A 27023-nucleotide genomic window follows, 5' to 3' on the forward strand; every position below is an offset into this window, starting at 1 on the left:
GTAGCTAAATATGCTAGTAGATGTAGCTAAATATGCTAGTAGATGTAATCTGCAGTATCGTCCTCCATCCCTCGTCCTCAGCAGGCAGCGGTATAATTATATTGTCCTATTTGAGCTCTGACAGGTGGTGTTCCTACATGTTAAAATGAAATCTACAATGCTCAGAGAAACTATATTAGCTTGTACTGTTGCACATAAACAAACACTGTTCTGGTCCATGCCGGAAGTCGTGCCCATAATTCATGCAAGGCAGCATGGGGACTAGGAATAAGGCAGAGAGTAACCACAATCATCAAATATGTCCCTTCTGGGACAGCGATCACATTTGGGAAGAACAGGACGAGGGGTCTTGAGAAAACATTTGCAAAAGAGGCAGTGAAGTCAAACTGAGAAGGATGAGAAGACTGTGTGAAAGATGTGGCTGTTTGAGTGACACTGAGGGGATATCAGGTTCATACCTCCCCCTTTGTCCCAAAGTCACTCTGTGATCCTTTCAAGCAACACGAGGCACTCAGAAGCCCACATAGCTCCCAGGTTTTTGCTCCGTAGGAGCTCAGCACAATAGCAACAAACCTGTGGTCTCATGGTGTAGGTTTCTGACTTCAAGGTCGATGGGAAAGCCGGGGGGATTTGAGGGAAAGCAAAGCATCTGTTTTGCAGATCACCTGGTTTTCATTTAGGTAGAAAAAGTCACGGGCCGAGCTTGTTTTTGAATCACAAATTAGTCCAAAGTGAAAAGTTAAAATGAAAAACCTATCACTTTTTTTTTTTTTTTTAAGAAAATTAATTTCAAATAAGTTGAATGATGGAAGTTGACAAAAAAGCTAAATTCAAGGATTTCTTGCAACTTTTAGACAAAGTTTATGATTAAAATGGTTTTGTGGTAAAGTGTATAAAAATGGAGTCTTTTTTTTTTTTTTTTTACTTTTTAAAACATATTTTGTAGATATAGTCATTTTTTGCAAACAAAACACGATACATGATGAGTAATTAATTAATCAATCACTTCTACAGTTTGCCCTCAGAAACACTTTAAAGTAAGTCAGCAACAGACGAATGTTGTTTCAATCATCTTTTAAAACATTTGGACCTTTTTAACGTCAAATCTTCTTTTAGTGAAACGGTTCACAAGGCACAGTATAATCAAAGAGAACATCAAATCAGCCAGCCTGTACTGTAACAACTATAGTTTGTAAGAAAAATGTGCATTGCTCATGGTTTTGTAAAAAAGAAAAACTATCTCGTCACAATGCATCTTGACAAGGCAATAAACAATTACACGTGTCAATTAACTTTCTATATCATCATTTAGCTGCAGCCAGTTATCAAGTACAAGTAACACAACGTATGTATGTGTACTGTACGTAAGTTTCTTTTGGCAGGGATTTGGTCATTGTTTTACACTGGATGCCCTTCCTGATGCAACCTGGGCGAAATACACAATGAAGAAATACAAACTATGATTATGTCTTTGATCGTAATTACTGGCACAAATATTTAAACATAACTAGAGGCTAATCTCTGTGCATTCAAATACCTTGTTGGCATGATAACTACAAACCTAAGCAGCTTACTGTTGTCGAGTTCTGCTGTCGTTTTCGCTGACCTTTACTATGAATGGGAGCGTATATATGAAGTAGTGACGCTCCTGCCTACCGTGTCCGAGGACTGAATGAATAGGATTACTAGGTGATTAGTAGTACCACACTACCGTCTCGGCTTAGACCACGGAAACAAGACCGCTGTGATGCCAGCAAAGCAAACTGAGCTGAGGAAGAGATGTAAAAAAACGATTAGGATGGGAAGCACGAGTCCAAGAGGAATAGAGGCCATCAGCATCTCAATGCTGATGTCACAGTGAAAGCATTGTGATTTATCTCAGGGAGGGGGCTGGTTGTTTGTCAAGCTGTTGGCTTTTATATTGTTTACTCCAACGGGCAAACACTTGAAGCTTGAGTGAAAACATTCCAGGCTTTCCAAGTCCCTGTGCAAGTTAGTCTAGCAGCAAGGGGTCTAGCTGTCACCGCTCCATTCTGATGCCTCAGCTGTGCAGAACACAACTTCATTGCTACTATCAGCCTAACTGCACCCTGTCACGTTCATGTAGCTATTAAAGGGAGAAATAATGAGAGGGAGTATGAAAAGGCAAACTGAAAAAAAATCCTGAATGTATTTTCATAACTCTGCTCATTTTTTCCTCCAACAACCTTATAATTTCTGGCGTCTGGGAGCCACGCAAAATAGCTTGCATTTACATTTGGCGCTCATATCTTCACCACAGACTATGTTCTATAGAAATGCCCTCATGCTCGACATACCCCCATACAATCTGGAGCAAGAGATGAATATATTGTATAACCTGGCTGGTCTTTAGTAAACACAAACTGCTTATAGCCTCTGCTTCTTGGTTTCCTTATTGCTGCCTTCCCTCCGTCCTTAGTTGTGTCATTATGCAGAGGTTCGATGAATTGCAATTGGACAAAGGCAGCTCGGGAGGATTCTATTGGACTCTTTCAGCAATAACATGGTAACTCAATCCACACGGAGAGGTAGAGAGGGCCAATGGCATCAACCAGCTAAAAATATAGCTGCCAAACCTGACGTAATGCAGCAGCCAGAGGAATGGGGGGGCTAAGTAATTGGATGCATTATGTGGACCCACAGTCCCTGTATGTACAGGGACTGAAAGACGAGCGGAAGGGGAAACAGAATGAGGAAAACCGTGTTTTATGACCTTGACAAAATGTTAGAAATCCCACAGAGATTCAGTGCTTTGTGTGTTCGCTGTATGTGTGCAGGTTTAAGCATCTGTTGTGATCGGAGTGTTCCACTTATCCATCCATTAGTACATTAGCTTTGTGTGTGTCCGCGCTTGAATGAGCACAATTATTCAAAAATACTGCCAAACCAGGTAGTCCTCATTCACAAACACTGCTCTAAACAAGTTCTTCTTCCACTGCTTTGTGCACAGAAAAATACAACTTAAAAAAAGGACAGATCATTACCCCTATAGCAAAGTCATCAAAAACGGGAAACTGCTATAATTGCACTTGAAATAATTCACTGAACGACTTTCATTAGGATAATACAGGAGATGGAAGTGTCCCTCCTTTCCTGTCCTCCTCATCTTTTTCCTCCTGCTCAGAGTTCCTGTGGTGTTTACATTAGGAGACAACAATGTTTATGGAGGACGCCCGTGAGGGGGAGGGGACAGAGGAATATTGGAGAGGATGATGAAAAATGAGGGGGAGAAAGGCGGTGAAAAGTGAAGAAGATGAGAAGAGGACGGGGTGGAGCTCCGACTGGGGACAGAACCATACCAGACAGCAAGAGGCACACCATGAAAAGAAGGTTGATGTCCAAGTTTTACTACAGAAATCATAAAATGTGTAAACTGTAAAAATGACATTTTATTATTCTTTTTTTAAATTAATTGAAATTGGACTATGTTGAGCAGAAACTTCCCTATAAAGTCTATTTCATGCAATAATACTTAGAAAAGCAACTTACATTTTTGAAACCCATAGCTGCAGACTTTTTAAAATTGCAATAAATCAAGACATCGGATGTTGCATCTCTGCAACAGATGCGATGTTCTGCAGCTTTTACAGAAAAGAAAATGCACCCAGTGACTCGTATCTGCTCTTTTTTCATGCTTTAAAGTTAATGTCAGCTGACAAATAAAAATATCCAGGCTCATAAAATGGTTTATGAGGTTGCATCTGGAGATATTGCTGCCCTTGAGCAGAATGGCTTTTTGTTTTTTGTCCAGTAATCTGTTGGTCAGCGGTAAAAGCCATCTTCATGCAGTGCAAGGTTCTGTCACTTTCAGCCATCAGCTGATGACATTACAGCGGGGGGAGACTGGTCGTGCTGTTTCCGTGGTGACTCCTGTGTGAGGTGACGGCTTGTTTTGATACATAGCAAAGATACAAAGCGTAATCTTGGTTAGAATGAGACGTTTCTTTAGCGTAATCAAAATACGACCATGATGGTCGATTCTCTAGATGCAAGTCCTTCTGTTTCTAAATATAGTCCACATCTGAGGTGGAGTGAAGGTCGCTATTGACAAGCAAAGGATTAGCAAGCAACTGCTCTGCACTGTCCTTTCATTAAAGATGCTGTAAATCACATTTAGCCACTTTGAAGCTCATGCTCTCTCACGGCTGATCTTATCAAGAAAATACACGACTTGTATGGAGCTGGTAAAAAAAAAAAAAAAAGTGATGACAGTATCTGCAAGACAAGACAAAGACAAGGGATCAGTTCTGAAGAAGACGTTGTTCAGAGAACTGAACGAACTGATGGAGTCAAAGATAATGCAAAACCATTGACAGCCAACTCCTACACACCACATGTAAAACTAGATGTTAAAAGAATTGATTGTATCTAGCTGGGGCCCCGTTGATATACAAATATTAATGCACATTTTATCTGATGCACAAACAAACACCTGCATTTTTATGAACAATAAACAGATGTTTTATCCTGCACAAGATTGTTTAGTTTGCTTATTATTACTAATGTGAGCTGCAAGTGCACTGTGGGATGTTTTCTACAGTTATTCTGAGTAGTTTGTGTCTGCACAATCATACAAAAAAAGACTCCATGAAAGAGAGGGCTCAAGTTTCTCACTACATTCCCTGAAATCAATGAAGTATTCTAAGAAAGTGGAAGAGGAAAGTGCTACTATAATCTTGTTGTATTTTGTTCAGAGTATCACAAGACAGTTTAATAAAGCCAATCATGTCAACTTGTGTATAAAAGTACATCTTTCTTTTACATATAGCTACTAGAACAAAGTCTAGAGATTCACGTGTTATCCGTACTGTGCGGTGAGGAAAATGTAGCTGACCGTAGGTCTCCACACACAAAACAAATGATCACGATATCCTGTGTGCTATAATCGAATCTGAAAAATATTACTGAACCAAAGCACGAAAAATGTTCTCTTTTACCATACACAGAAAAGCATTAAATATAAAACAGTCTATAAGCAAATTAGGTGGTAAAAAAAAAAAATCAAGTGGATATGAATAAAAATAAATTAATACATTGAACACTGCAAATACAGTGATTACTAAATAACATGCTGAGAAAATTAAAACGTGTTAAATGAATTGTGCAGATTGAACAAAAACACTCTTCAAGGTTTGTATATTTCCCCAAACAACTGATAAAGATGTGGAAATGTTCAGGCACAGTCTGAAAAGGTTGAGCAGAAAACTGTAAGGCTCACAAATGTGTAATTAATCACTGAAATGATTTTGATCCTCTTTCATCCAACTGTTAAATGTAGTAAAGTGCATAAAGTCACAAATAAGAGTATTTCACTCTGAAACATAAACTAATACACTGAAGAGGTTTTTTTTTTTTTTAAAATGTCAGTTTTTCATGAAAAACGTTATTTTAAATAAAGGTGTGCAGGTGTAAATATTTATGTGTTGACTTTTTTTTCCGGGCGACACGGTGGATCAGTTGGTAAAGCTGCTGCCTCTCAGTGAGAAGATCACCAGATCAAATCCCAGCCGGGGACCTTTCGTTTGCATGTTCTCTCCGTGCTGCGTGGGTTTTCTCCGGGTACTCCAGTTTCCTCCCACAGACCAAAAACATGCATGTTAGACCGACTGGTAACTCAATTGTCCCTACGTGAGAGAATAAATGTTTGTCTCGTTTGTCTCCATGTGTCCCTGTGATGGACTGGAGACATGTCCAGGGTGTACCCCGCCTCTCGCACAGTGACCCGAAAAGGAAGAAGTGGGTAAAGACGGATGGCTGGATTTTTTTTTTTTTTTTTTTTTTTTTTTGCTAAAACCAGTGCATAGCTCTTTAAAAAGTAATATAAATCATTTTTTTAAATGTACAAATATAAATATATTTTTGCAAATGAAGGTCTTCAAGCTCACCCAGCCATTGACAAATATGTTGCTGTATTGCTGCAAGTCAATCAGGTAACCAGTATCATTAAAGCTCAAGTGCTTTCCACTGATGCAGCAAAGCTACATGAGGTTAGCTGAGAATTTTTTTTCAGCCAGACATTACCATCTCAGTCTTCTGCCAAAAATACATCAAACAAGTCATTTATCACAGCGATAGTAAGTGCTTAAAAGCTGAGCCAAGGACCATTCTCGTGTGTTATTGATTGTAGCGCGTCCTGCTGCAACTTAATAGACTACATCTGCATCTAAAACCATCACCGCAGTATCCAGCCACACATCCAGGTAGGTCTCTTTTTGCCAGAAAAGGTAAATTTCATTATACAGCCCCAGTTCTATTAACTGTCACCATTTTAATTTGAGTTGCAATTTGAGTTTTGTTTCAGGATGGCCATAATGTTGACTTGATATGAACATTGCAACAAGTTTGAAAGGTGAAAACACTTGTGTTACTTCAGGTGTTACAAGTTAAAAAAAAAACACTGGTAAAATGAATAAACTTGTTCTTCTCACTCCAAGCCAATCTTTTGTTGAGTGCAGCTGTTTGGATCAGTTATAAATATCTGAGGAACACCCCAGATGTTGCAGCGCCTCAGACTGAAGAAGTCTTTTGGATAAAAGACGAAACGTTTCAACAAAGAAGAATCCATCCAGAGGACCTGACTTCACCTTGTCGGACCATAGATGTATTTTCCAAAAATATAGTTATTTTATACCCCAAGCAGAGCCTGAGGTTTTCCATCAGATTCCAACAAATATTTGAGTAGACACTTCGCAGTCTCAGCTCCAAAAGGTACGATCAAAAGGCTTTACACCGGCTGAAGACGATGAGCAGAGTTGTGTAAAATGTAGGCCTGAATGCTGGAGCAGGCTTGTGCCACTGAAAGCACTTATCTTTGAAGCAGGGTCAATCTAAAATCTAAACAGGAAATTTAGGAGCAGTCAGCCTTTTACAATAAAAACAACCAAAATGGCTGGCTTTGATGCATTAGGAAAAGCCAAAGGGCTTTTACAGAATGCCTCTTTAGAGACAGTTTATATGCATTTGTGTCATAATCCCAACACAGCAAGGATAGGGATACTCCCCCTCTGCCCCGACACAGCTTTATACAATTAGATGTTCAGACTCTTGGTGGAATAATGACATTACAAAGGAACTCTGGGACTAAGATCAATATAATAGATATACAATATTTATCTGTTTAATCTGTCCAATCCTGCCAAATGTCCCTTCAGGACTAAGATGAGCCGCTCCATGATGCCTCTTTGAGCTGGATAAGAAGACGCTGCTGCAACAGTTCAAGAAACCTGAAGGTAATTCTTCATGATACCAGAAAACCTCTAGGTATTTGGGCCTGTTCAGGTCTGCTTTAGAGCAAAACGATAAGGACTTAATCGAAGCGACAGAATGCCTCCAAAATATTTCCAACAGCTCAGTTATCCAATAACAATCAATGGCTTGATTTTGTAAACAAACTCTTGTGGCTGTGTTTTGTGCAAAATGAGATACAGACTGCAAAGCATAGAACTAAATGAAACATGAACTGAGGAGTTAAACCAAAAAAAAAAACTAAAGATCAGTTTACTTTAGTGGCACAAAGGTTTGTGGCGTTACAACAATGCGTTGGTCTAACATTTCCTTCCAGTGGATCCACTGAGCTGTTTGCACTACAGGAGGCTGACAGGGACAAAAAGGAACTGGCTTCAAATTCCTCAAGGAGCCAATGAGAACGTGTTGTAGTGCATGTTTTAGATGCCAAGCCTAATGAAATCATTCCCATGTTCAGCAGCTCAGCAGTGCCTCAAGTGTGAAAACAAAATGTACTAAAAAAGGGTGTTCATTCTGTGATTTTTAAAACATAAACTGTTTTCTAGAAACTAATTTCTAGAGCACTGAATGCACGATAAAGCAAAGTGTAAGTTCAAGTTTAGTTCTGCTTCAATAAATAAATAAAAATGATACATTATTAACTTGACGTATAACAGATCTGGTCTGTACTTTAAACCTTAATGTGGATTTTCATGTTGCCAAGTTCAGAAACAACTGACTAGCCTTTGATTTTTAATATTGCCTATGACTTAAAAATACTTAACAGTTTAGGTTGTGGGCGGGGCTTAATTTGAGACGGATCTTGCTGGAACAGGAGCCGGGAGCTCTCTTATTTGGACAGGGTCCTGCTAACTGTTTGCTTGGATCTGGCAACGCTCAGGCTTACTAATAATAAAGTTATGTAAGGAAGTTTAGTTCTCAAACCTTAGATTCACCAAAATATTGACTAAATCTGGAACAAACATGGAATAAATGATGACACAAACGGGCCAGTAAAATCTATGAATTTTCTGCACGAGTCTGATCCTCCATGCCACCTGTCAATCAATCCAGTGGGCTCGTCAGCAACTGACCAGTCGGCGATCTCAGTTTGTCCTGAAGCGAAATGCCCCTTACCTGCAGGAGCTGGAGGGGCGGGGGGTGTTAGGATGCGTGAGAGAAGCGGAGCGTGCTAAACAACTATGGTAAGAAATGATCCTGCACTTAATAGGCTACACTTATAAATCACACAAAGTTTAAAAGTAAATTCTTAACATGGATTGGTTTGGTATTTTGACATTTGTGCACCTGAGCGTTGTGTTGTGTGTGTGTGTTCTGGTATCGATGTTGGCCTCAGTGAACCTTGATCTCACACCGCCATTTAAGTTCTGGCATCGTTTGGTTTACAAATTAAGCACTGGTTATATGATATTTTATTTCTCTACACCAGACTTAACATACCAGAAATATAACAATTCATTACATATTTTCTTTGGCACAGTATACTTTAATATTTTAATTGGAAGTCAATTTCATGATCACATTTAAAGCTCATGGATATTTTAATGCTTTTTTTTTCTTAAAATTTTAGCAGAGAAGGTGAAATAAAAGACCTACCAATAATTGCACTTAATTATCTCTGTGCCAATCAACTAATAATCACTCAATATGTCATTAAGGTTTTGAGAGTAGCATGAGTGGTATTCTGGCTTTCACTCAACTCTACAGTTTCAGCTTTGCATGTTTTAGCTTTCAACATAACCTTAGAGGAAGAAAAGACCTGAAATACTGTAGATCGAATTTTGTTGAACACAACCTAGTCGTCCACAAAAAACAAATTCAAGTACACTCCAAGTGCTGAGTAGCACTGATCCCATCAGCATCTTGCTAGTGAAACAGGAAAGCTCTGGCCTGGGCAGGTCCGCCACTTAGACTAACTACTTCCTGTCAGAGAGAATAAACAGCAAGATGACCGCACAGCCTGCCAGACCATTTCTCACTTTAAACTGCCAGATCTTTAAAATGGCTTCAAGTTAATAATCAATATGTCTCATTACACTTAGGAATACAGCTTAACTGCGTCCTGGGAGAGTGGTGTAAAGAACAATGTTAGAACTACTTAACACTTGCCACGTGTACAGTAATGAAGATAAAAGACAATTAAGCAGCTATTCCATCTAGAAAAGATATGGTGATTAATATCACAGACAAACTTTTCCCCATAGCCCAACAGAAATGCCACAGAGACCAGAAAGACAGGAAGGTGGGAACACAAGGCAGACAGAAGGTAGAACGCCAAAAAAAAAAAAAAAAAGTCAAGAGGAAGTTCAGCATCCTGTGTTAAACAGTGACTGTTTCCTAATGAAACTAGCACTCTATTGTCAAATCAAAGCCATCTCCTTCTGGTAGCAGAGAAATGCTGAGATCACAAAAAGCAAACCAGATTTTAAGAGCTGTTAGATGACATGTTACAAAGCAGTAAAATACTAAAATAATTTTTGGGAGGTCATTTCTGAATGAATCTTGGAACAACCATAACGTAACCGTAAAGTAGTTTAGGTCAGAACGCCTCCTTACATCTCTATGCAGACGATACAGTTGTTTATTGTCGCGCTAAAACTGTTGCTAAGGTTTTCCATCTTCTACAGTCTGCCTTTGACATCATTCAGTCTGACTTGCTCTATCTCAAACTGGTGCTAAATGCTGATAAAACCAAAGGGATGTTGTTTTCAAACAGAAAGTTGGTGCAAACAGTCCCCATCTTATCCACGTATGGTGTTCGTATTGAATCTGCGGACTCTTATATTTATAAGAGTCTGCAAGTTCAAACTTGGGAATTTTGGTCAATGCACAGCTCTCTTAAGATGCATGTTGAAAATTTGATAAATGAGCTGAAATTAAAACTGGGATTCTTTTTCAGAAATAGATGTTTCTTAACTGAACGCCATGAAACGTCTTGTAGCTGTTACTTTCCTACCGGCCATTGACCATGGTGACATAATTTACATGAATGCTCCTGCCTGTACCTTGCATATGTTGGATGCAGTCTAGCACAGCACGCTAAGATTCATAACTGGTTGTAACTACCCATCACTGCACTCGTACTCACTGGTCAGCTGGTCATCATTATCTTCACATAGACTCTCACACTGGTACATTTTCATCTCCATCCTTGGTCTGCTACCTTCTTATATCTCCTCCCACATGTCACGTCATCAGTGCAGTTGCAGCGTGCATTCTCAGGCCATCTTTACCTGCAGCGTCCCCTCAGTGAGGACTGAACTCGGCAAAAAGGCATTTTTCTTACTCTGCTCCTGTAACCTGGAACACCTTGCAAAAAGACCTGAAGCTGTGCACTTTGACCTCTTGATGGGATTTTAAACAATTGAGAAGTTCAATAGAAAAATCAAATAAAAAATGTTCCTGTTTTTTTTTTATTTTTTTTTTAGTATTTTACCTTGTTTTATGTGGCACCTTGATTTGATTTTGTTTAATAACACTACCCTTTTAATTGTTACTTTATTTGCAGTCTATTGTTGCTTATTGTTGTGTGTACCTTATCTGTGGTTTTGCCTTAAACAGGTCTCTCTTGAAAATGAGTCCTCGTGACTCAATGAGACTAACCTGTAGAAATAAAGGTTGAATGAATGAATAACCGGGGGTTTGAAGATGATGTTTTTAATTGGTAAACTGCCCACATTGCTAGCTTACCATTTTCATGACAGACTCTTTATTATGAGGCAAAGAACAACTCGAATGGAAAAGTTTGTATTCTTAGCAGTCTTTAATCATAACACAACATTAATGGCTTTATTTTCTCCTGTCAACAGACGATCTGACAGGGAGTCTTGCATTCATCAGTAAATGGACTGTACTTATATAGCGCCTTTCTATCTTACTGAGATACTCAAAGCGCTTTACACTACAATCTGTGTCCTCATTTACCCTTTCATACAGCACTCTACTAGATCTCTACAAAGATAATTGAACAAACCATTCTAAAGAGACTACTCAGTGCTTTAGATCACATTCATACACCGATGGCACACACATCGGAGACAACGAGGGGTTCAGTGTCTTGCCCAGGGACACTTCGGCATGTGACTGCTGTGGGGTTCGAACCCCCAACTCTTGCATTGGAGGACGACTGCTCTAACCACTCATCCACAGCCGCCCAGTATGTTGTATACCAACTCAAATACATCAGAGCAGACCCTCACGTCTATGACTGTAGAGGATTTTGGTGTTTCAGATCACCTGAGACCAGCTCTGAATTTGGCTCCTGTTGTTGCACATCATTCTTAATGATATTTTAGTGTACCACAACGTTCACCCCAACTCCAAACCTCTTTAAGCAGCTGCTTTCAGCTGTTCAAAGGCAAAATAAGAAGTTGAGACTGGAGCTTGGCAATGGTGGCTACAAAACAGTGGAACAGCATCCAGCTTTCAATTAAATGTTCCCCATGTATTTGCACAGCCGAACACAGTTCATTTGTGCTTGAGAGTAGATTTCATACTTTTAGTAAGTTTCAAAACTTGTTTAAACAATCTCAGTTATTTTAGGTTTCACTTTTTTATCTACTTTGTGATGAAGCTGAATATAGAATAATTACAGAAATGTTATTCTGTTTAGTGTGATTGAAAATATGCATTATGTTTAGCAGGAAGGGAAAGTTCTTTCATTGGCTGGTCATACAACAACTAAAAACGAATTCCCCTCATCAGAGACAACCACATGCACTAGCTGAGTCACAGCAGACCAGTTACTTTGCTCAAGCTCTGTAGAAGACTGAACAGTCAGCTTAGATGAACCAGGGCCAGAAGCAAAGAAAATAAAGTTCAGTTCAGCGCTTCCCACTGTTACCTAAACACTGAGCATTGCCATGTGACTGTGTAAAATTGTTATTTTTGGCTTTCAAAACTTGCATGAAATAGTTTAAAAACTTGTATTTTGGCAAAAATAAAGGTCAAATGAATGATAAATGAAGTGAAATATACAAAAGCAGAATGAAAACAGGGATAGAGGAAAATAGGACGTGTTTACAGGGAGAATGGGAGGAGGATGAAACAGGCAGCAGAGACTTCAGCAATGACGGCAGTCACCAGAGAGCAACATGCCAATCCCTGGAAGTCACTTCCTGCTTCATCGAAGACTTTTTATGGAATTCTAGCAGCATAGCTAACAGTGAGGAGAGACGGCAAGAAGAAAGAAAGTTCAGTCCCTCTCCTTTCAGCTCCTAACATCTACCAGTATCTCCTCCTCCTCCATCCAAACCCTCTATGCTTACCTGATTTTGGGAAACCAATCAAGTCACCTCAATATGTGCAACAACATTCACAGCTAACATACATTTAAAGCGAAACCTTTTTGATTTTAAACATGCTCTTTGAGTGGTTTAGTCATTAGCTGATATTTGTTACGCATTAGCTTCTAATGACTGAAAGTATTTAAAGTAGTTAAAACACACTGCAATACACAGATTATCAAACCTAAAAGTCCTGTAACTTTGGAACCAACCCTTTAAATTCAATAAAACTCCTGCTTGTTGATACTGTTTGTACAACATTTCCCCCCCTACTTAATGGAAAAGCTTTTAGAGAGGAGTGGGCACTTTTAAAAAAACTTCAACAAAACAGAGCAAAGTATCAGGGATGGAGAGCAATGGGAAGATGAAAGGATAACAAGACCAGGGGACCATGGGTGGTGATCAGCAGCCTTTAAATACTGCTCTCTTGGAGGTTTGCAAGAAAATGGAAGTTGTGTTCATTATTGTGATCAATACCTAAGTGCCTTCCTGGCATTTGTCTATTTAATCCATTACCAAAGGCCATCTGAGGCTGCAGTGTGGACAGGAGACCTGTAGCTCCCAGAAAGAGTAGAATAATGGAGGGAGGACACATTTGAATGTGACACACCCACACAATCAGACTCCCTGGGAGGTAATTAATAAGTACAGTGCTACAAGAGGCAGCTGAGGTAAAACACATTTTTATAATATTATATATGCTTGTATCTTAAAAGTAAAAAAAAAAAAAAAACACCTGTAAGCTACAACACGTTGAATTAAAGCCTAGCAGGATTCCTTTAGTTAATGCATTTCACCTGCCACTTTTTATGACACTTTTAAACTGAAACCAATTTACGTTGAGAAATAATAGAGTTCTTTTCATTTTAGTCAAACCTTCAATAAGTTGAGCACAATTTCTGCAATACTGCGAGATCTTGTGAAATCTTTTTTGTAATCAAGAGCATGTTTTGATGATAACTCTTAGCTACTTCTATACTAAATTTTAGCTCAGTACCTGTAAAATTAATTAAATGTATAGCCATTTTTTTGTGTTAACTAAGGTGGATTAGCTGTGGTAGCAATCCTGGTTTGACTTCCAAGGTTAATTAGTTAAAGATGGATATCAATAATTACTTTAAGAGTTTCAATTCATCCAATGATTCATAGGATATTTAGCGAACTGACAACACACACACCATAGATCATATATATATATATATATATATATAGTCCTCCAACAGGAAACCAGTAGTAAAAGCTGGAACAAGACCAACCTTCTTTACAGGCTGTTTCTAAAACAAGCTTCAAGTCCCGCCCACCCTACAAAAACAAGCTTCAAGTACCGCCCACCCTACAAAAACAAGCTTTAAGTCCCGCCCACTCCACATAAACAAACAAGACATTGTCCTTGGTGCTGAAGTTCCTTCGTGGTCTCGAAACTCCACTTCTCTAATGCACAGACTTTGGTTCCAAAAATACAACACGGCAGCTTCGGTAAACTGGGTACTGCTGGTTTTAATTCCCAACAACGAGACAAGGCGGGAACTCTTGGTCTATTAATATGTACAGTGTATGACACATACAGATAAAAACATGAATCGCTCACCTTTAACCTTTTGGTGGTGGCCAATAAAAAGGTCACATATCAGCTAAAATAAAACAAAACCACAACGTTACACTTAATGACTGAAATTAAATCAGAACTGAGTGTCGTTTCGATGTGAGACTGGGACGCTCCTTGCCAAAACTATATTGGGTCTAATTGGGTATGTGTCCTACAGCTCAAATCACAGTCATCTGTGTAGCCACAACATTCAAGCATTAGACAAATCCAGCAGTTGTGTAATCGTACCCAATTAGTGCTTTGAGACAACATTTTGATTACCGAGAGCTGAGAAGTACAGAAATAGGTTTTTGAATTGAAAAGGTCTTCCACAAAGAAATGTCACTGTCGATGCAACAGTTGCTTGGCTATTTATCATAAATTGATACGTTTCAGCTTACTGCGGACCTTCAAGAATAAAAAATAAAATAAAAACTTGCAAGATGGCATAAGTCAGCAGTCAGATCTCAAACACCAGAAACAGTCAAAAAAATGTAGTTAGTGCATGTCTAAATGTTACATTGGAGCTTTACGAAACTGCTCACATTAATGTATCAGCAGTTATAAATCACATGTGCAAGCTACCAAACCCTGCTCGAGTCATTATAGTTTTGCTTTCTAGAAGGACAACAAAAACAGACAGAATTTAAGTCAACCATATACTTTTCCTCAGTGCTGAACCTCAACATGTGCTGCACTTTGATTCAGATTGTAGCTTCCTGCCAAAGACAGCAGCAGTATGAATTCTGACGTGAAAAGATGTGTGCAATCTGTGGACTCTTCTGCAAGCTGCATACTCTGCATTTCTCTGAGGGTTTTAAAATAGAAAAAAAATGTTGCTCAAACTGAAGTGAAGTCTTTTTGTCTCCTTGAATGACAATAATGTTTTTCTATCCATCTAATCTATCTAAATAGTAGATGGAAAGCAACTCAGGAAAAGAGGTTTAGTACTGACAGTCTATACTGAAAATCAAAGTTTAAAATTTTGTCTAAGTTTATGATTTGAAAACACTTTTTAAAAAGAAATATTCAAAGTGTAGCTACTGTGTTTATTTCGAAACAGAAGTTTAATGTGTGGTTGCACTAGCAGTATGCAATGTGTAGCCACATGTTAAACCCATACTGTAGATGGGTTAATGATTGCAATCCATAACTTGTTCTCTCAAGCTAGTAGAAAAGCCCCACAGTCAGTGTTAAACAAGTTCTGAAGCACATATATGCTCTTAAACACAGTCATTTATTGTCTGTGCACAATTCTGGGTGGAGTTTGCATGTTCCCTCCGTGCATGCGTGGGTTTTCTCTGGATACTCCGGTTTCCTCCCACAGACCAAACACATCCATGTTAGGCTGACTGGTAACTCTAAATTGTCTCTAGGGTCGTTTTCACACCTGATAGTCCGGTAGACTCGGATCAGTTCGGGACCAATATTCATGACCTTTTGTTTACATTTGAGCTGGTCCGTTTGCATTCACACTGCACTGTGCAGTCGAGCCAACCTGTTGAACCAACCTGTTCTCCCACTCGCCTGTGGGGGCGCTGCACCAAGAACTACTGAAAGAAACTACACAAAAACCTCTGAAGAAGACACTTCTTCTTCTGGAAATAAAAACAAAAACGGAGTGGCATCAAGTTTTAGCAGTTTTAGGAGTTATATTTTGTCATTTTTTCAAAAATGGACTCGGCATGAGCAGAAGATGAGGCAGAAAACCATGGAGAATATTAACAACAAAGTCCATGCTCATGCTCATGGAGAATATTGTTTTTCACACAAGGCAGCTGACAGCTCCATATGAGGTCAGAGAAATGCGTGTTAGTTTGTCCTGCGCTGTACTCCACTTCTTGCTTGTGGAGCGGGGCCCGGTCCGTTTACATTCACACTGTACTCGAACCGCGCTGGAGTTCTCTTGTACCGGACCGAGACCTAGGTTTTATCCCAGGCCAGAGTTCGCCTTTTTGTTCCGTGACAGAGTTCGATGGCGCGTTCACACCTCCCCAAACGAACCGGACTTCCTAGGAAAATGAGCGATTAAAGAAGACTAAACAGGGCTGGTGTGAATGCACCCTAGGAATGAGTGAGAGTAAATAGTTGTTTGTCGCATTTGTCTCTACGTGTCCCTGTGATGGACCGAGACCTGTCCTGGGTGTCCCCCACTTCTCACACAGTGACTGCTGGATATGGGCACCAGTGACCCCTGTGACCTGAAAAGGAAGAAGCGGGTAAAGATAATGGATGGATAGATGGATGGATGGATGGACAGTTGTGGAAGATCCATTAACTTCAAGAACGCTAGAATGCTTCAGTGACCTATTATAACTGTAGTTGTGGTGTCAGAAGTACAGCAAGTTCTAAATACAACTATCTACCACAAGTGGAACTGCAACATATCTAGAATGAAACAGTGGCACAAAACAGCCATTCACGAGTTGTTAGATGTAGACAGACTGATTTATTGCCCAATAAAGTAGGTTGCTTGTTGCCATTTTTAAAAAACTGGTATCAACCAGGCATGAGTTAAAGACAACCTGTGGGCAGCATGGTGGTATCACGTCTATCCTGGGTAAGCTCCATGACTTTGCCACAACCACAATAATAGCTTATGTGTGAGCTCAGAGTAGCCAGTTGTACTTTATACTCTCAACCAACAAGCAATATTAGAGAGTGACCCCAACTTTATGTATGTTGCTGCCTCCACACATCCCCTTGCTCCATTCAGGACTCTGATGCACTGCCACCACAATAAGCACCACAACCTCATTATGAAAGTTTTGTGCATGCTCATAATCACTGTGGACACATTACATGCAATGAAAAGCCCACTGTATTGTTAATGCACACCTGAAGACCTGCCAAAGCCCATCTACATTATGGCTGGTTTTGTTATGTCATAGTGAAGTTGTCTTCAATGGAAGGGAACCTAAAGAGGAGTACTGGACTGCATTTGTCCCCAGGGGTTAATCACAAAGTCACAAGAAACCACTATTTTGTTTTGTTTTCTGAAACCTATTATGACTGTAATGTAAATGAAAATTAAACCATATTTTAATATATGTATGAGCCAAAAGCCAAACAAAGAGATAAATGTTAGAATTCAGCAATCGACTGTCATAATTTCAAAAAATTGGCCCCAACAACTGAAAAACCATGATTGGTCGGCCTCAACAAATTCTCAATATTAACTTTAAAAGTCAACATGCGATCAAGCCCAACAAGTTAAATATTATTTAGAAACATCTGATCTAACAATGATGCAGAAAAACTGGTCCATGCATTTGTCACGTCTAGACTGGACTATTGCAATGGTTTATTATCTGGGTGTCCAAGTACTTCTTTAAACGTCTTCAATTGATCCAAAATGCTGCTGCCAGAGTCTTAACTGGAGTTACTGGGAGAGATCATATCTCTCCAGTTTTAGCTTCTCTCCATTGGCTCCCTGTCAAATCCAGAATAGAATTCAAAATCTTACTTCTAACCTACAAAGCTCTCAACAACCTAGCTCCATCTTATAATACAGATCTTATTGTTCCATATTTTCCAGACAGTGCACTTTGCTCTCAGGCTGCATGTTTACTTGTGGTTCCTAGAATTTACAAAAACAGAATGGGAGGAAGATCCTTTAGTTATCAGGCTCCTCTCTTGTGGAACCAACTCCCAGTCTCTGTCTGTGAGGCTGACACATTGTCCAGTTTTAAAACTGGGCTTAAGACTTTACTTTGTGCTAAATCCTAGAGTAAGGGTTGGCTTGGGTTTCCTGAGTTGCCCCATAGTTATGCTGCTATAGGCTTAAACTGCTAGAGGACAAACTGAACACACATTCACTCTGCTAATGTCTTTACTTACTCTGCTCAACCTGTTTTGTATTTGTAATTATTTTTTCTATCCTTAACATGTGTTTTTTGTCTTTCAGGTACACCTGGACCTACATCTGGACCTACCATTCTGTGTCCGTCTGTCTCTCCTTCCTGTCCTCTCAAACCATCCAGTCAAAGCAGATGGCCTCTTGTCCTGAACCTGGTTCTGCTGGAGGTTTCTTCCTGTTAAAAGGGAGTTTTTCTTTCCACTGTTGCCACTGTGCTTGCTCAGGATGGGAGACTGTAACGAAGCCAAGATTCAACTTGTCTGCTGGATTCCTTAGATAGAGAACTTTACTAATTGGCTTTTATGTGAATGTTCCTGTAAAGTGCCCTGAGACAACTTTGTTGTGATTTGGCGCTATAGAAATAAACTGAATTGAACTGAATTAATGTCAGATGTGGACAAAAATACTTTAACAATCAGAATGCTAAACTTTTAGTTATTTTAAGCCAAGAGGCTCTTTTTACAACTCAAAAACTATTGAAAGCAAAACAGACCACCCTTACATTGAACCATAAGGGGAGTGTTTTATCAAGAAATGGTACAAAATGAAGGCAGGTCTTGAGTGGAGTTCATGTCATGATCCCACACATGGAACGAATACTGCACTCGCCCAGCGTACATGCTGCTCAACACAGACGACCACAGAGAACAAAGACCTCAATTATGTGGAGCTCCAACAGGAGAGCTAAAAACAGGACCGTGGGCAGAGAATAAAACCTTGGAGCGATGCCGGAATTCTGAGCATCCAAGCACCATCAACGCACAACAAGCTGTCAATCCTAAATCGCACTGCCACCACTGCTGACCTTTTCTCCAGACTCCATGAAACAAGGCAGTGTTCAAGTGGTTGGAACAGAGGGCTCTTATGCCGACTTGCACCCAAACTTGTGGAGAACAGAACTGCAGCTATGCTTGAGAATGTAGCAGCAAGGATTGGTATAATTTCTCTCATATTTTAGCATAAACGTATAAATATATATATGATGATGAGTAACAGAAGAGAACATTTAGCTTTTTTTCAATCTGTTCAAAGTGAACAAATTATAAATTATGAGATTTCTTCCAATGTATTAAGGAATTTGCCTTATACTTCCACAAAGATTAATTTGATAGTTTTCCTCTAAAACGATCACGTTCCTGTGATTTTCTGCTTTTTGTCAGGGGAATTTAAATCCTTAGAATGGAGCCCACTTTTGAAGAAAGATGTATTTATAGCAACTATGAGCAAATAACATAAAATCAGCTATTGACACAGAAATGCAACAGAACAAGAGGTACACTTTTCCATTTCTACTCCATTACATGTAAAATAAAATAGATTTCTGAAGACGTATGACAGAATGCTGATATGTCCATCTAGGTGCAAATTCATCTTACACATACCTTGTCAAATACACTTTTTCAAAAGGTACATGAGCAACATGTAAGATTACCTAGTTTTTCGACAAGTTTGAGCATAACTCCACCGATGTGGATTTCCCCAGTGACCCTCAGAGACACGTCCCTGTTGAGGTCGGTCACATACATCTTCAACTCCCATGTCCCGTCAGCGTAGCAGCCATCGGGCATCCGGATCCCATCCAGTGCCATCCTACACAGAAAAACAACAAAAAAATCATCATACAACAGGTAAAGAACAAACTTTATTTACACTGCAATGACAAAAAAAACAAAAGGTCTCTTTCTAGAAGACTAAATGAGCTACAGATATTTAAGACTTTTATATTACTTCTTTAAAATAAATGGAACATAACTTTGTATGTTTTCTTTAGTATCCAAATATTCCTTTAAACAAGGACAAACTTTGCTGGCAGTGTGATGATACACTGCCTGGCCAAAAAAAAGTCACCACCAAAAAAAAGGTCACACACTAGTATTTGGTTGGACCGCCTTTATCTTTGATCACATCATGTATTCACTGTGTCATTATTTCAATAAACTTCTACAACGTCACAAGATCTATTTCCATCCAGTGTTGCATTAATTTTTCAACAAGATCTTGCATTGATCACTAGTCATGATGGGTGCATCACTTCACCTGCCTCTCTTCTTACCCTGATGCGTCCATCACTCTGGAACAGAGTCAATCTGGACTCATCAGACCACATGACCTTCTTCCATTGCTCCAGAGTCCAATCTTTACGCCCCCTAACAAACTGAAGTATTTTTTTCCAGTTAGCCTCACTGGTTAGTGGTTTTCTTAAGGCTACACAGCTGGTCAATCCCAATTTCTTGAGTTCTTGGAAATGTTCTTACTTTCTCTATTAAACACTGCCCTGAGTGCTACTGTTGTTTTCTTTGATTTGATTTCATCAAACGTTTAAGTGACCGCTGATCACGATCATTCAGGATTTTTTCCGGTCACATTTCTTCCTCTAAGACGATCGGTCCCCACTATCCTTCCAGTTTTTAATAATGCCTTGGACAGTTCTTAACCCAATTTTAGTAGTTTCTACAATCTCCTTGATGTTTTCTCTGCTTGATGACAATGATTTGACCCTTCGCAAACAGACTGACATCTTTTCCACGACCACGCCATGCGTCTTTCAACATGGCTGTTTAAGAAATGAGAAGCAACTCATTGCACCAGTTGGGGTTAAATAACTTGTTACCAGCTGAAAGATAATCATCCATGCAGTAATTATCCAATAGGAGGCTCGTACCTATTTTCTTAGTCAAATCCAAGTGGCAACTTTATTTTTGGCCAGGCAGTGTATATAAAATGGGGAAGATAAAAATCTGACTTCATGAAGTAACTTTTTTCTACTCCTGTATTATATGTATTATAAATACTTTTATATTTTCTACTTATTTGTCTACTGTTATATTTATTTGTTGTCCACTATTGTCATTATTCTTTGTTAAAATCAGGTCTCTCTTGTAAATGAGTCCCTGTGGGTCAATGGGATTAGCCTGTCTAAATAAAGGTTGAATGAATACACATTGATCAACAGAGTATTTTGTTTTGAAAAAGTACCACTTCTGTATGCACCTGCTTTCTACAATTGACTTAGTCTCAGATATTTTTTATGGGGTGTTTGCCTCTGGTTGAGGAGTTCAAGTATCTGGGTGTCTTGTTCACGAGTAATGGTGGAAATGAACTGGACTTATATAGCGCTTTTCTATCTTATCAAGATACTCAAAGCACTTTACAACACAAACTGTGTCCTCATTTACCCATTCATACAGCCCTCTACTATATTTGTACAAAGAATAATCAGAGCTTTATCACATTCATACACCGATGGGACACACATCGGAGGCATTTAGGGGTTCAGTGTCTTGCCCAGGGACACTTTGGCATGTGACTGTTGGTGGAATCGAACTCCCAACACTCGTATTGGAGGAAGACTGCTATAACAACTCAGCCACAGCCACCCCTGGTGGGACAGAGCAGGATGAGGATCGACATATTGGAGCTTCGTCCTTAAGTCATGAGGGCGTTGCTTCAGTCGGTTGTGGTAAAGAGTTGAGTCAAAAGGCAAAGCTCTCCTTTTACTGCTCTACCTTTCAAACCTCACCAATGATCATGACGATGACACAAAGAACAAGATCCCAGATACAAGTGGTCAGAATGAGCTTCCTTCGTAGGGTGGCCAAATCCAGACTCAGAAGTTGAGGAGCTCCGTCATGTGGAGGAGCTCAGAGTAGAGCCGCTGCTCCTTCTAATCAAAAAGCCAATCGAGGTGGTTCAGATATCTAATAAAAGACGCCTCCTGGTTTTCCAGGCATGTCCCATGGAACCTGAACTTGGTGGAGGGATTCCATATCCTTTCTGGCCTGGGAACACCCTGGGTCCCCCAGGAGGAGCAGAAGGTTGCAGGGATGAGGGATGTCTGGATTTCTCTCCACTGCCTCCACAACCCGACTACTGATAAGCAGAAGATGGATAAACCTACAAGACAAGCCTAAAACTAAATGCGTGAAACTAATTATGCTGAACAACAATACTGTCCATTAGAAAGTCATCTATTATGAAACCACTCTGTGATGCAAAAAATAAAATAAAAAAGATTAGGGACTGTTGATTTATGACATGTGAGGATGAAAAGCAGTGGTGTAGTCTACGTGATACCCGGGTATACAGAGTATGCCCAATAATTTCAGTATACCCATTTAAAAGTGCCCAGTGATACATGACATATTATTAGGCACATGTCATTGATACATTAAACAGCAGTTAAACCTTTCCATAACAATCTGTCTGTATGCAGCGCTTGTTTATTACATTTGCTTATCCAGCAAATTATTGTACAATTCTTACTACTTAATACTTGAACATGTTTTGCTTTGATAGTGTTTTATAAATTCTATAACATTTTCAATACAAAGCCAACCACTGTACAAAGTTTGTTGTACATTTATTCAAATATCAGCATCAGAGAAATTTGGAAATGTTCAATATGCTTAAAAATCAAAATAACTTGACGATTACGTTGTACTAACCAGTGTACTTTGGTTTCTAAGCGCAGTATACCCACTACAACAATGTATACTACACCGCTGTTAAAAGGTCTAAATAAAAGAAGTACACGTACCACACAATGAAGGTATTTAAATGTTTATGATAAGTATTCAAGATTCTTTATTTGTTATACACACGACATGTGGTACATGTGGTGGAACGAAATTGTGTACACAGGGTCCCAGTTACAACAAAAGTATAAAATGTAAAAGAAAAATAGTAATAAGATCTAATATAGAACTAAGAAATATGTTAACTAGAAATATGATGAGCACTAGTTTAAAAACAATACGCCGAACAGCGGCATGAACACGAGTCTGTGTGCGCAGATGAGTACGACTGAACACAGCAATACGAAAGAGATCAGCAGCAACATGAAACAGATCAGCAGCAACATGCTGTGATTTTTCACAGTGATTATCTTGGTTAGAAATTCATGAGTCTAACAGCCTCAGCTGTTCATGATCCTCAGACTCCTTCCTTATGGGAGCGGGGCAAAAAGTGTGTGTGCTGGGTGAGTGTTGTCCTTCATGATGCAGGTGGCCCTCTTCCTGCATCTGGAGGTGTAGATGTCTGTGATGGTGGTGAGACTGACTGATTCAGAAGGGAGATACAAACTTTAAAATGTATTGTGAAGTCCAGTACAGTAAGTGTGGATTCAGATGTTGTAGGAGTTTGATTTATATTATTGACAGCCGCGTTTTAATTAAAATTTAAACCCAGTAGTGAGCTCTGTTTCAAGACTGACAGGAAGTGGCTCTTTTAATCAAAGAGAGAGGACCTCCATCAGTGATGGTGCTGCAGAGGAAGCACAAGTGAGGCAGATGAACCGTGTTCGGTCATCTCTGACGTCTTCGTGTCTTGTGGATGTAAAAGGCGCTCGTGACGAAAGATGAAAGCAGTCCGCCGAAAAGTTTCAAAGCAGCCGCGCTCTTTAATGTGTCGGGCCTGGAAGCCGCCGAGCAGTCGGTACAGCAGGCGGAACAAAGGCTGCCAGGCCGGCGGGGCTGAGCCGACACCTCCGACAGCTGCTGGAGCCGCTTCACCTGTTCCACATAACGGCTTCACCTTATGGAAGCTGGCCCTGACGTTTCACCGCCCCGCTCAACTTACTTCACGTAAAGTGTGGCAAAAACACCCAACAGCTACAACAACCTTACAGAGAACGAGGGAAAGTACTGTTTCGTGGTTAAATCCCACAGAAGCTGCTCGAATAAACATATATCTCAACACACAGCGGCGGACCGAGGGAAGGTTTTGAGGACGAACGTTTAAATGTGGACACTCACCTTCACAAAGACGAGAGGAAAAGGAGAGTGAAACAGTCGAGTACACGGCACGGAGCGAGTCCTCCGTCTTTAAAGCATGAAGATAGTTCTGGATGCGCGATGAAAGCAGAAAGAAATCCCCGGAGAAGTCGCTGAAGAAGTGAAGTATCCCAAACAGTTTTCCAGCAGGCTCGGGATTAATGGAGTCCAGCCCATAGAGTTCCGAGAGCGGTGACGTCACTGCTTCCAGTCCCACTTTTCCTTTTCTTACTGGAGACTTTCCTGCTGCTCCATCACCTCCAGCAGCTTCCACGGCGGATTATGTTGCTCCCACACGGACACACCTTGCTGACAGCAGTAGTACATTTGAATAGTGACGCGACTGACGGGGTTTAAAGCGTGAAAATCAAGCGCGACCTAATGTTTTAATATCGCGAGAGCAGCCGTTTAACAGAACACCAGATCCACCAGTGTTGCAAAATGTGACATGCTCTCTTTCTAAAAGCTCATATACTGATGCAAACAGAGATTACAGCTTGCAATGATTAAAATCAACAAGGTAAGACAATCACACCAAACAAAGTTAAAGCAGCTCAACAGATCTGCTTTAACTTTGTTTGTGATTTATTTCATCAGAAGGTAATATAAAATGTAATGTAATAATTAAACCAAAGGGTTGAGCTCCTTCACAATTAGGTATCTCTCATATTATATATGTAAATGGACTGCACTTATATAACACCTTTCTATCTTATCCAGACACTCAAAGCTCTTTACAACAATCTGTGCCTTTATTTGCACTCATACAGCTCTCTACTAGATCTCTACAAAGAATGATCAGAGCTTTATCACATTCATACACTGATGGGACACATGTCGGAGGCAATGGGGGGTTCAGTGTCTTGCCCAGGGACACTTCGGCATGCGACTGCTGGAATCGAACCCCCATCTCTTGCATTGGAGGACGACTGCTCTAGCAGCTAAGCCACAGCCGCCCTGTGTACATAAATATGATCAAATTCAAAGCATTTAACCCAAGATAAATGTTTTGTTGCACGTTTATTACAGGTTGAGAGATGCACAAATGAGATTTTGCATAATTTTCTGAACAACCAACTCGTACATGAGAGGAGCATTCTGCAAGGGCCTCTGATATGTATTTGCAATCTAATATAAGCAAGGTGACCCAGCCGACTCAACCTAAACGAACACTAAATCGACTATAGGTGTTTTTTTTTTACAGCTATTGAGCTAAAACTTGACGTAAAACTGACTCTGAACACAAACCTTGTGAGGTTAATGAGAAGTCATTTGTAAAACAGAATCTCAAAAACGCTCACGTAAAGGTAGAGATGATTCTCTTGTTGCAGATTGCGTCTCATTTCAACCCTCCACACAAGAAATGTGAACAGGTCGACGTGTTCATGGAGACTTCAAGCTGCCTTTTATGGAAATGGAGCAGCTGAGCATCAGCAGCTGAGTCTTCATCAGCACCAGAGAGCAGCTCTCTGTCACTGAGCTGCGCAAATGACAGGAAAGTTCAGCACGTCTGCTTTTTAACTCATTTAACTTTCTTCCACCGTGAGCTGTAAGAATCTAAAGTCACTCTTTTACGGTGTAAGCTACTAAGAATGTAAGACATTTAATCTACCTAATTCCTAACACTTAAGTGAAAATGAAATGTAGCTGTTTCAGGTGAAGAGATGTCGAACCTCCTAAAGGATTAAAGGTAAATGAACGCGTTACACATAAAGTTAGAAAAGTACACGCAGCTGAAGACGAGTACTTTGTCAGCATTCACCTTTGATACTGTGTTTTCTAAGAAATAAGTTCAAAATGCTCCATTCAACCAACATTTTTGTTTTATCCTAATATTAGCTCATTTTTCATAATCTCAGAGTCGGATTATTAATCTGAGACATGACCTGCTCTCAGTATGCATGCAGTGAGTTTCTTACTCTGACTCTGGGAGGAGAGAAAAGTGCAGCTGAAGCTGAAGTTCAACAAACACTCCATGACTCGCTCTCCAAGTGATCAGCAGAAACATCCCATGAATCATCAGCGTTTCTGGCCCAGACTCCTGCTGAACTCACTGAGCTCCGTCCTCCAGCTAAGAGTCTAGGCCTTCAGACTACGGCCTGCATCAAAGCGATTTATAACCCTGCTGCTCCGACCCCCGTCGGTGTCTGGCAGCTCAGCCGTTGCCTTTTAAAGGCTGTGTTTTAATTGCAGAAGAAACATTCGAGCTGGATGCAAAGCAGGGGAGTCAGATAGGGAGTTGGCTCAGAGGATGATGATGTGGACGAGGGAGGAAGTGACAAAAAGGAAATAACTGCAGCAGCTCTAAAGTTGACGCTTACTTTGGCGTTTTTGACGCATTTTATTTTGATTGGTTAAAACAAATCGGTGTAGATATCTAGACAGAACTGATCAGCAGCTGCTAAAATGATCTGAATAGTTTTATTAAATAAAAACAGGACTGAACAAATGGACTCTGTGGCTCTTTGTTCCTGTTACCAATCGTACACTGACCTCTTCTGGCCACAAATAGACACAGAGTCAGCTCTCATTCAACCTAAACCTAATTTTTACAGACTCTCCTGCAAACATGAACAAACTCATGCAGAAACTATCACTGCTAATGGATTACAATGTGGACAGTCCCTGAACTACATGATCTGAAGCAGGGGTGCCCACACTTTTTCTTCATGTGAGCTCCTTTTAAAACGACCAAGTCAAAGTGATCTACCTGCTATAAGGCCCCGTTTACACGAGAACAACCTCTGGAAACTTTTATTGGGGGTAATAAACAAAAAAATGATCAGGTTTACATGAAAACACTGTAATTTCCATGTCAGTTGAGTTGCCAGATAAGAAATTATGAACTATAGTACTGTGGCTTTAAAATGATATTATGTTTTATCTAAACTGCCATATGTGATGAGTAAAGATATTCTAAGATGAGGTGTATGTTGTGTTTGTTGAACATGCGCACAGAAAAGGAGGAGGTAGATAAGACATTTTAAATTTATCTGGCAACCCTGATGCAGGGCTCAGCTGCGTTCATTGTTCATGTGTTTGTATGACAGTTAGTCCAAACTGGTGAATACAATAATGTCTCTTTGGAACCTTCATGGATGTTATTAGTTTTGCTCCTACATGTTGAAAAAGGGTGAAAAACTCTGCCATTTTTTATAACTGTTGTTTTTCATTATAACTATTATTTATTATAACTTATTTATTAAAACTGTTATTTATTATAAGTTATTTATTATAACTTATTTATTATAACTGTT

At 39.8% G+C, this 27023-nt stretch overlaps 1 protein-coding gene across 3 annotated transcripts in view; it reads right to left on the reverse strand.

Moving 5' to 3' along the window:
• fermt2 (FERM domain containing kindlin 2) overlaps positions 1–23979 on the reverse strand; it is a 52639-nt gene extending 28660 nt beyond the window's left edge. For all 3 annotated transcript variants that reach the window (XM_037695172.1, XM_037695171.1, XM_037695170.1), the window contains exons 1-2: positions 23749–23979; positions 19428–19585 (exon numbers count right to left, since the gene is read on the reverse strand). In XM_037695172.1, coding sequence (XP_037551100.1) covers positions 19428–19584 — 157 coding nt within the window. In that variant the 5' untranslated portion in view covers position 19585; positions 23749–23979. The remainder of the gene's footprint in view (positions 1–19427; positions 19586–23748) is intronic.
• Between the last annotated feature and the right edge of the window lie 3044 nt (positions 23980–27023).

Source organism: Nematolebias whitei, chromosome 21 (genome assembly GCF_014905685.2).
Source record: "Nematolebias whitei isolate Nwh7 chromosome 21, NemWhi1, whole genome shotgun sequence".
NCBI classification, from domain to species: domain Eukaryota; kingdom Metazoa; phylum Chordata; class Actinopteri; order Cyprinodontiformes; family Rivulidae; genus Nematolebias; species Nematolebias whitei.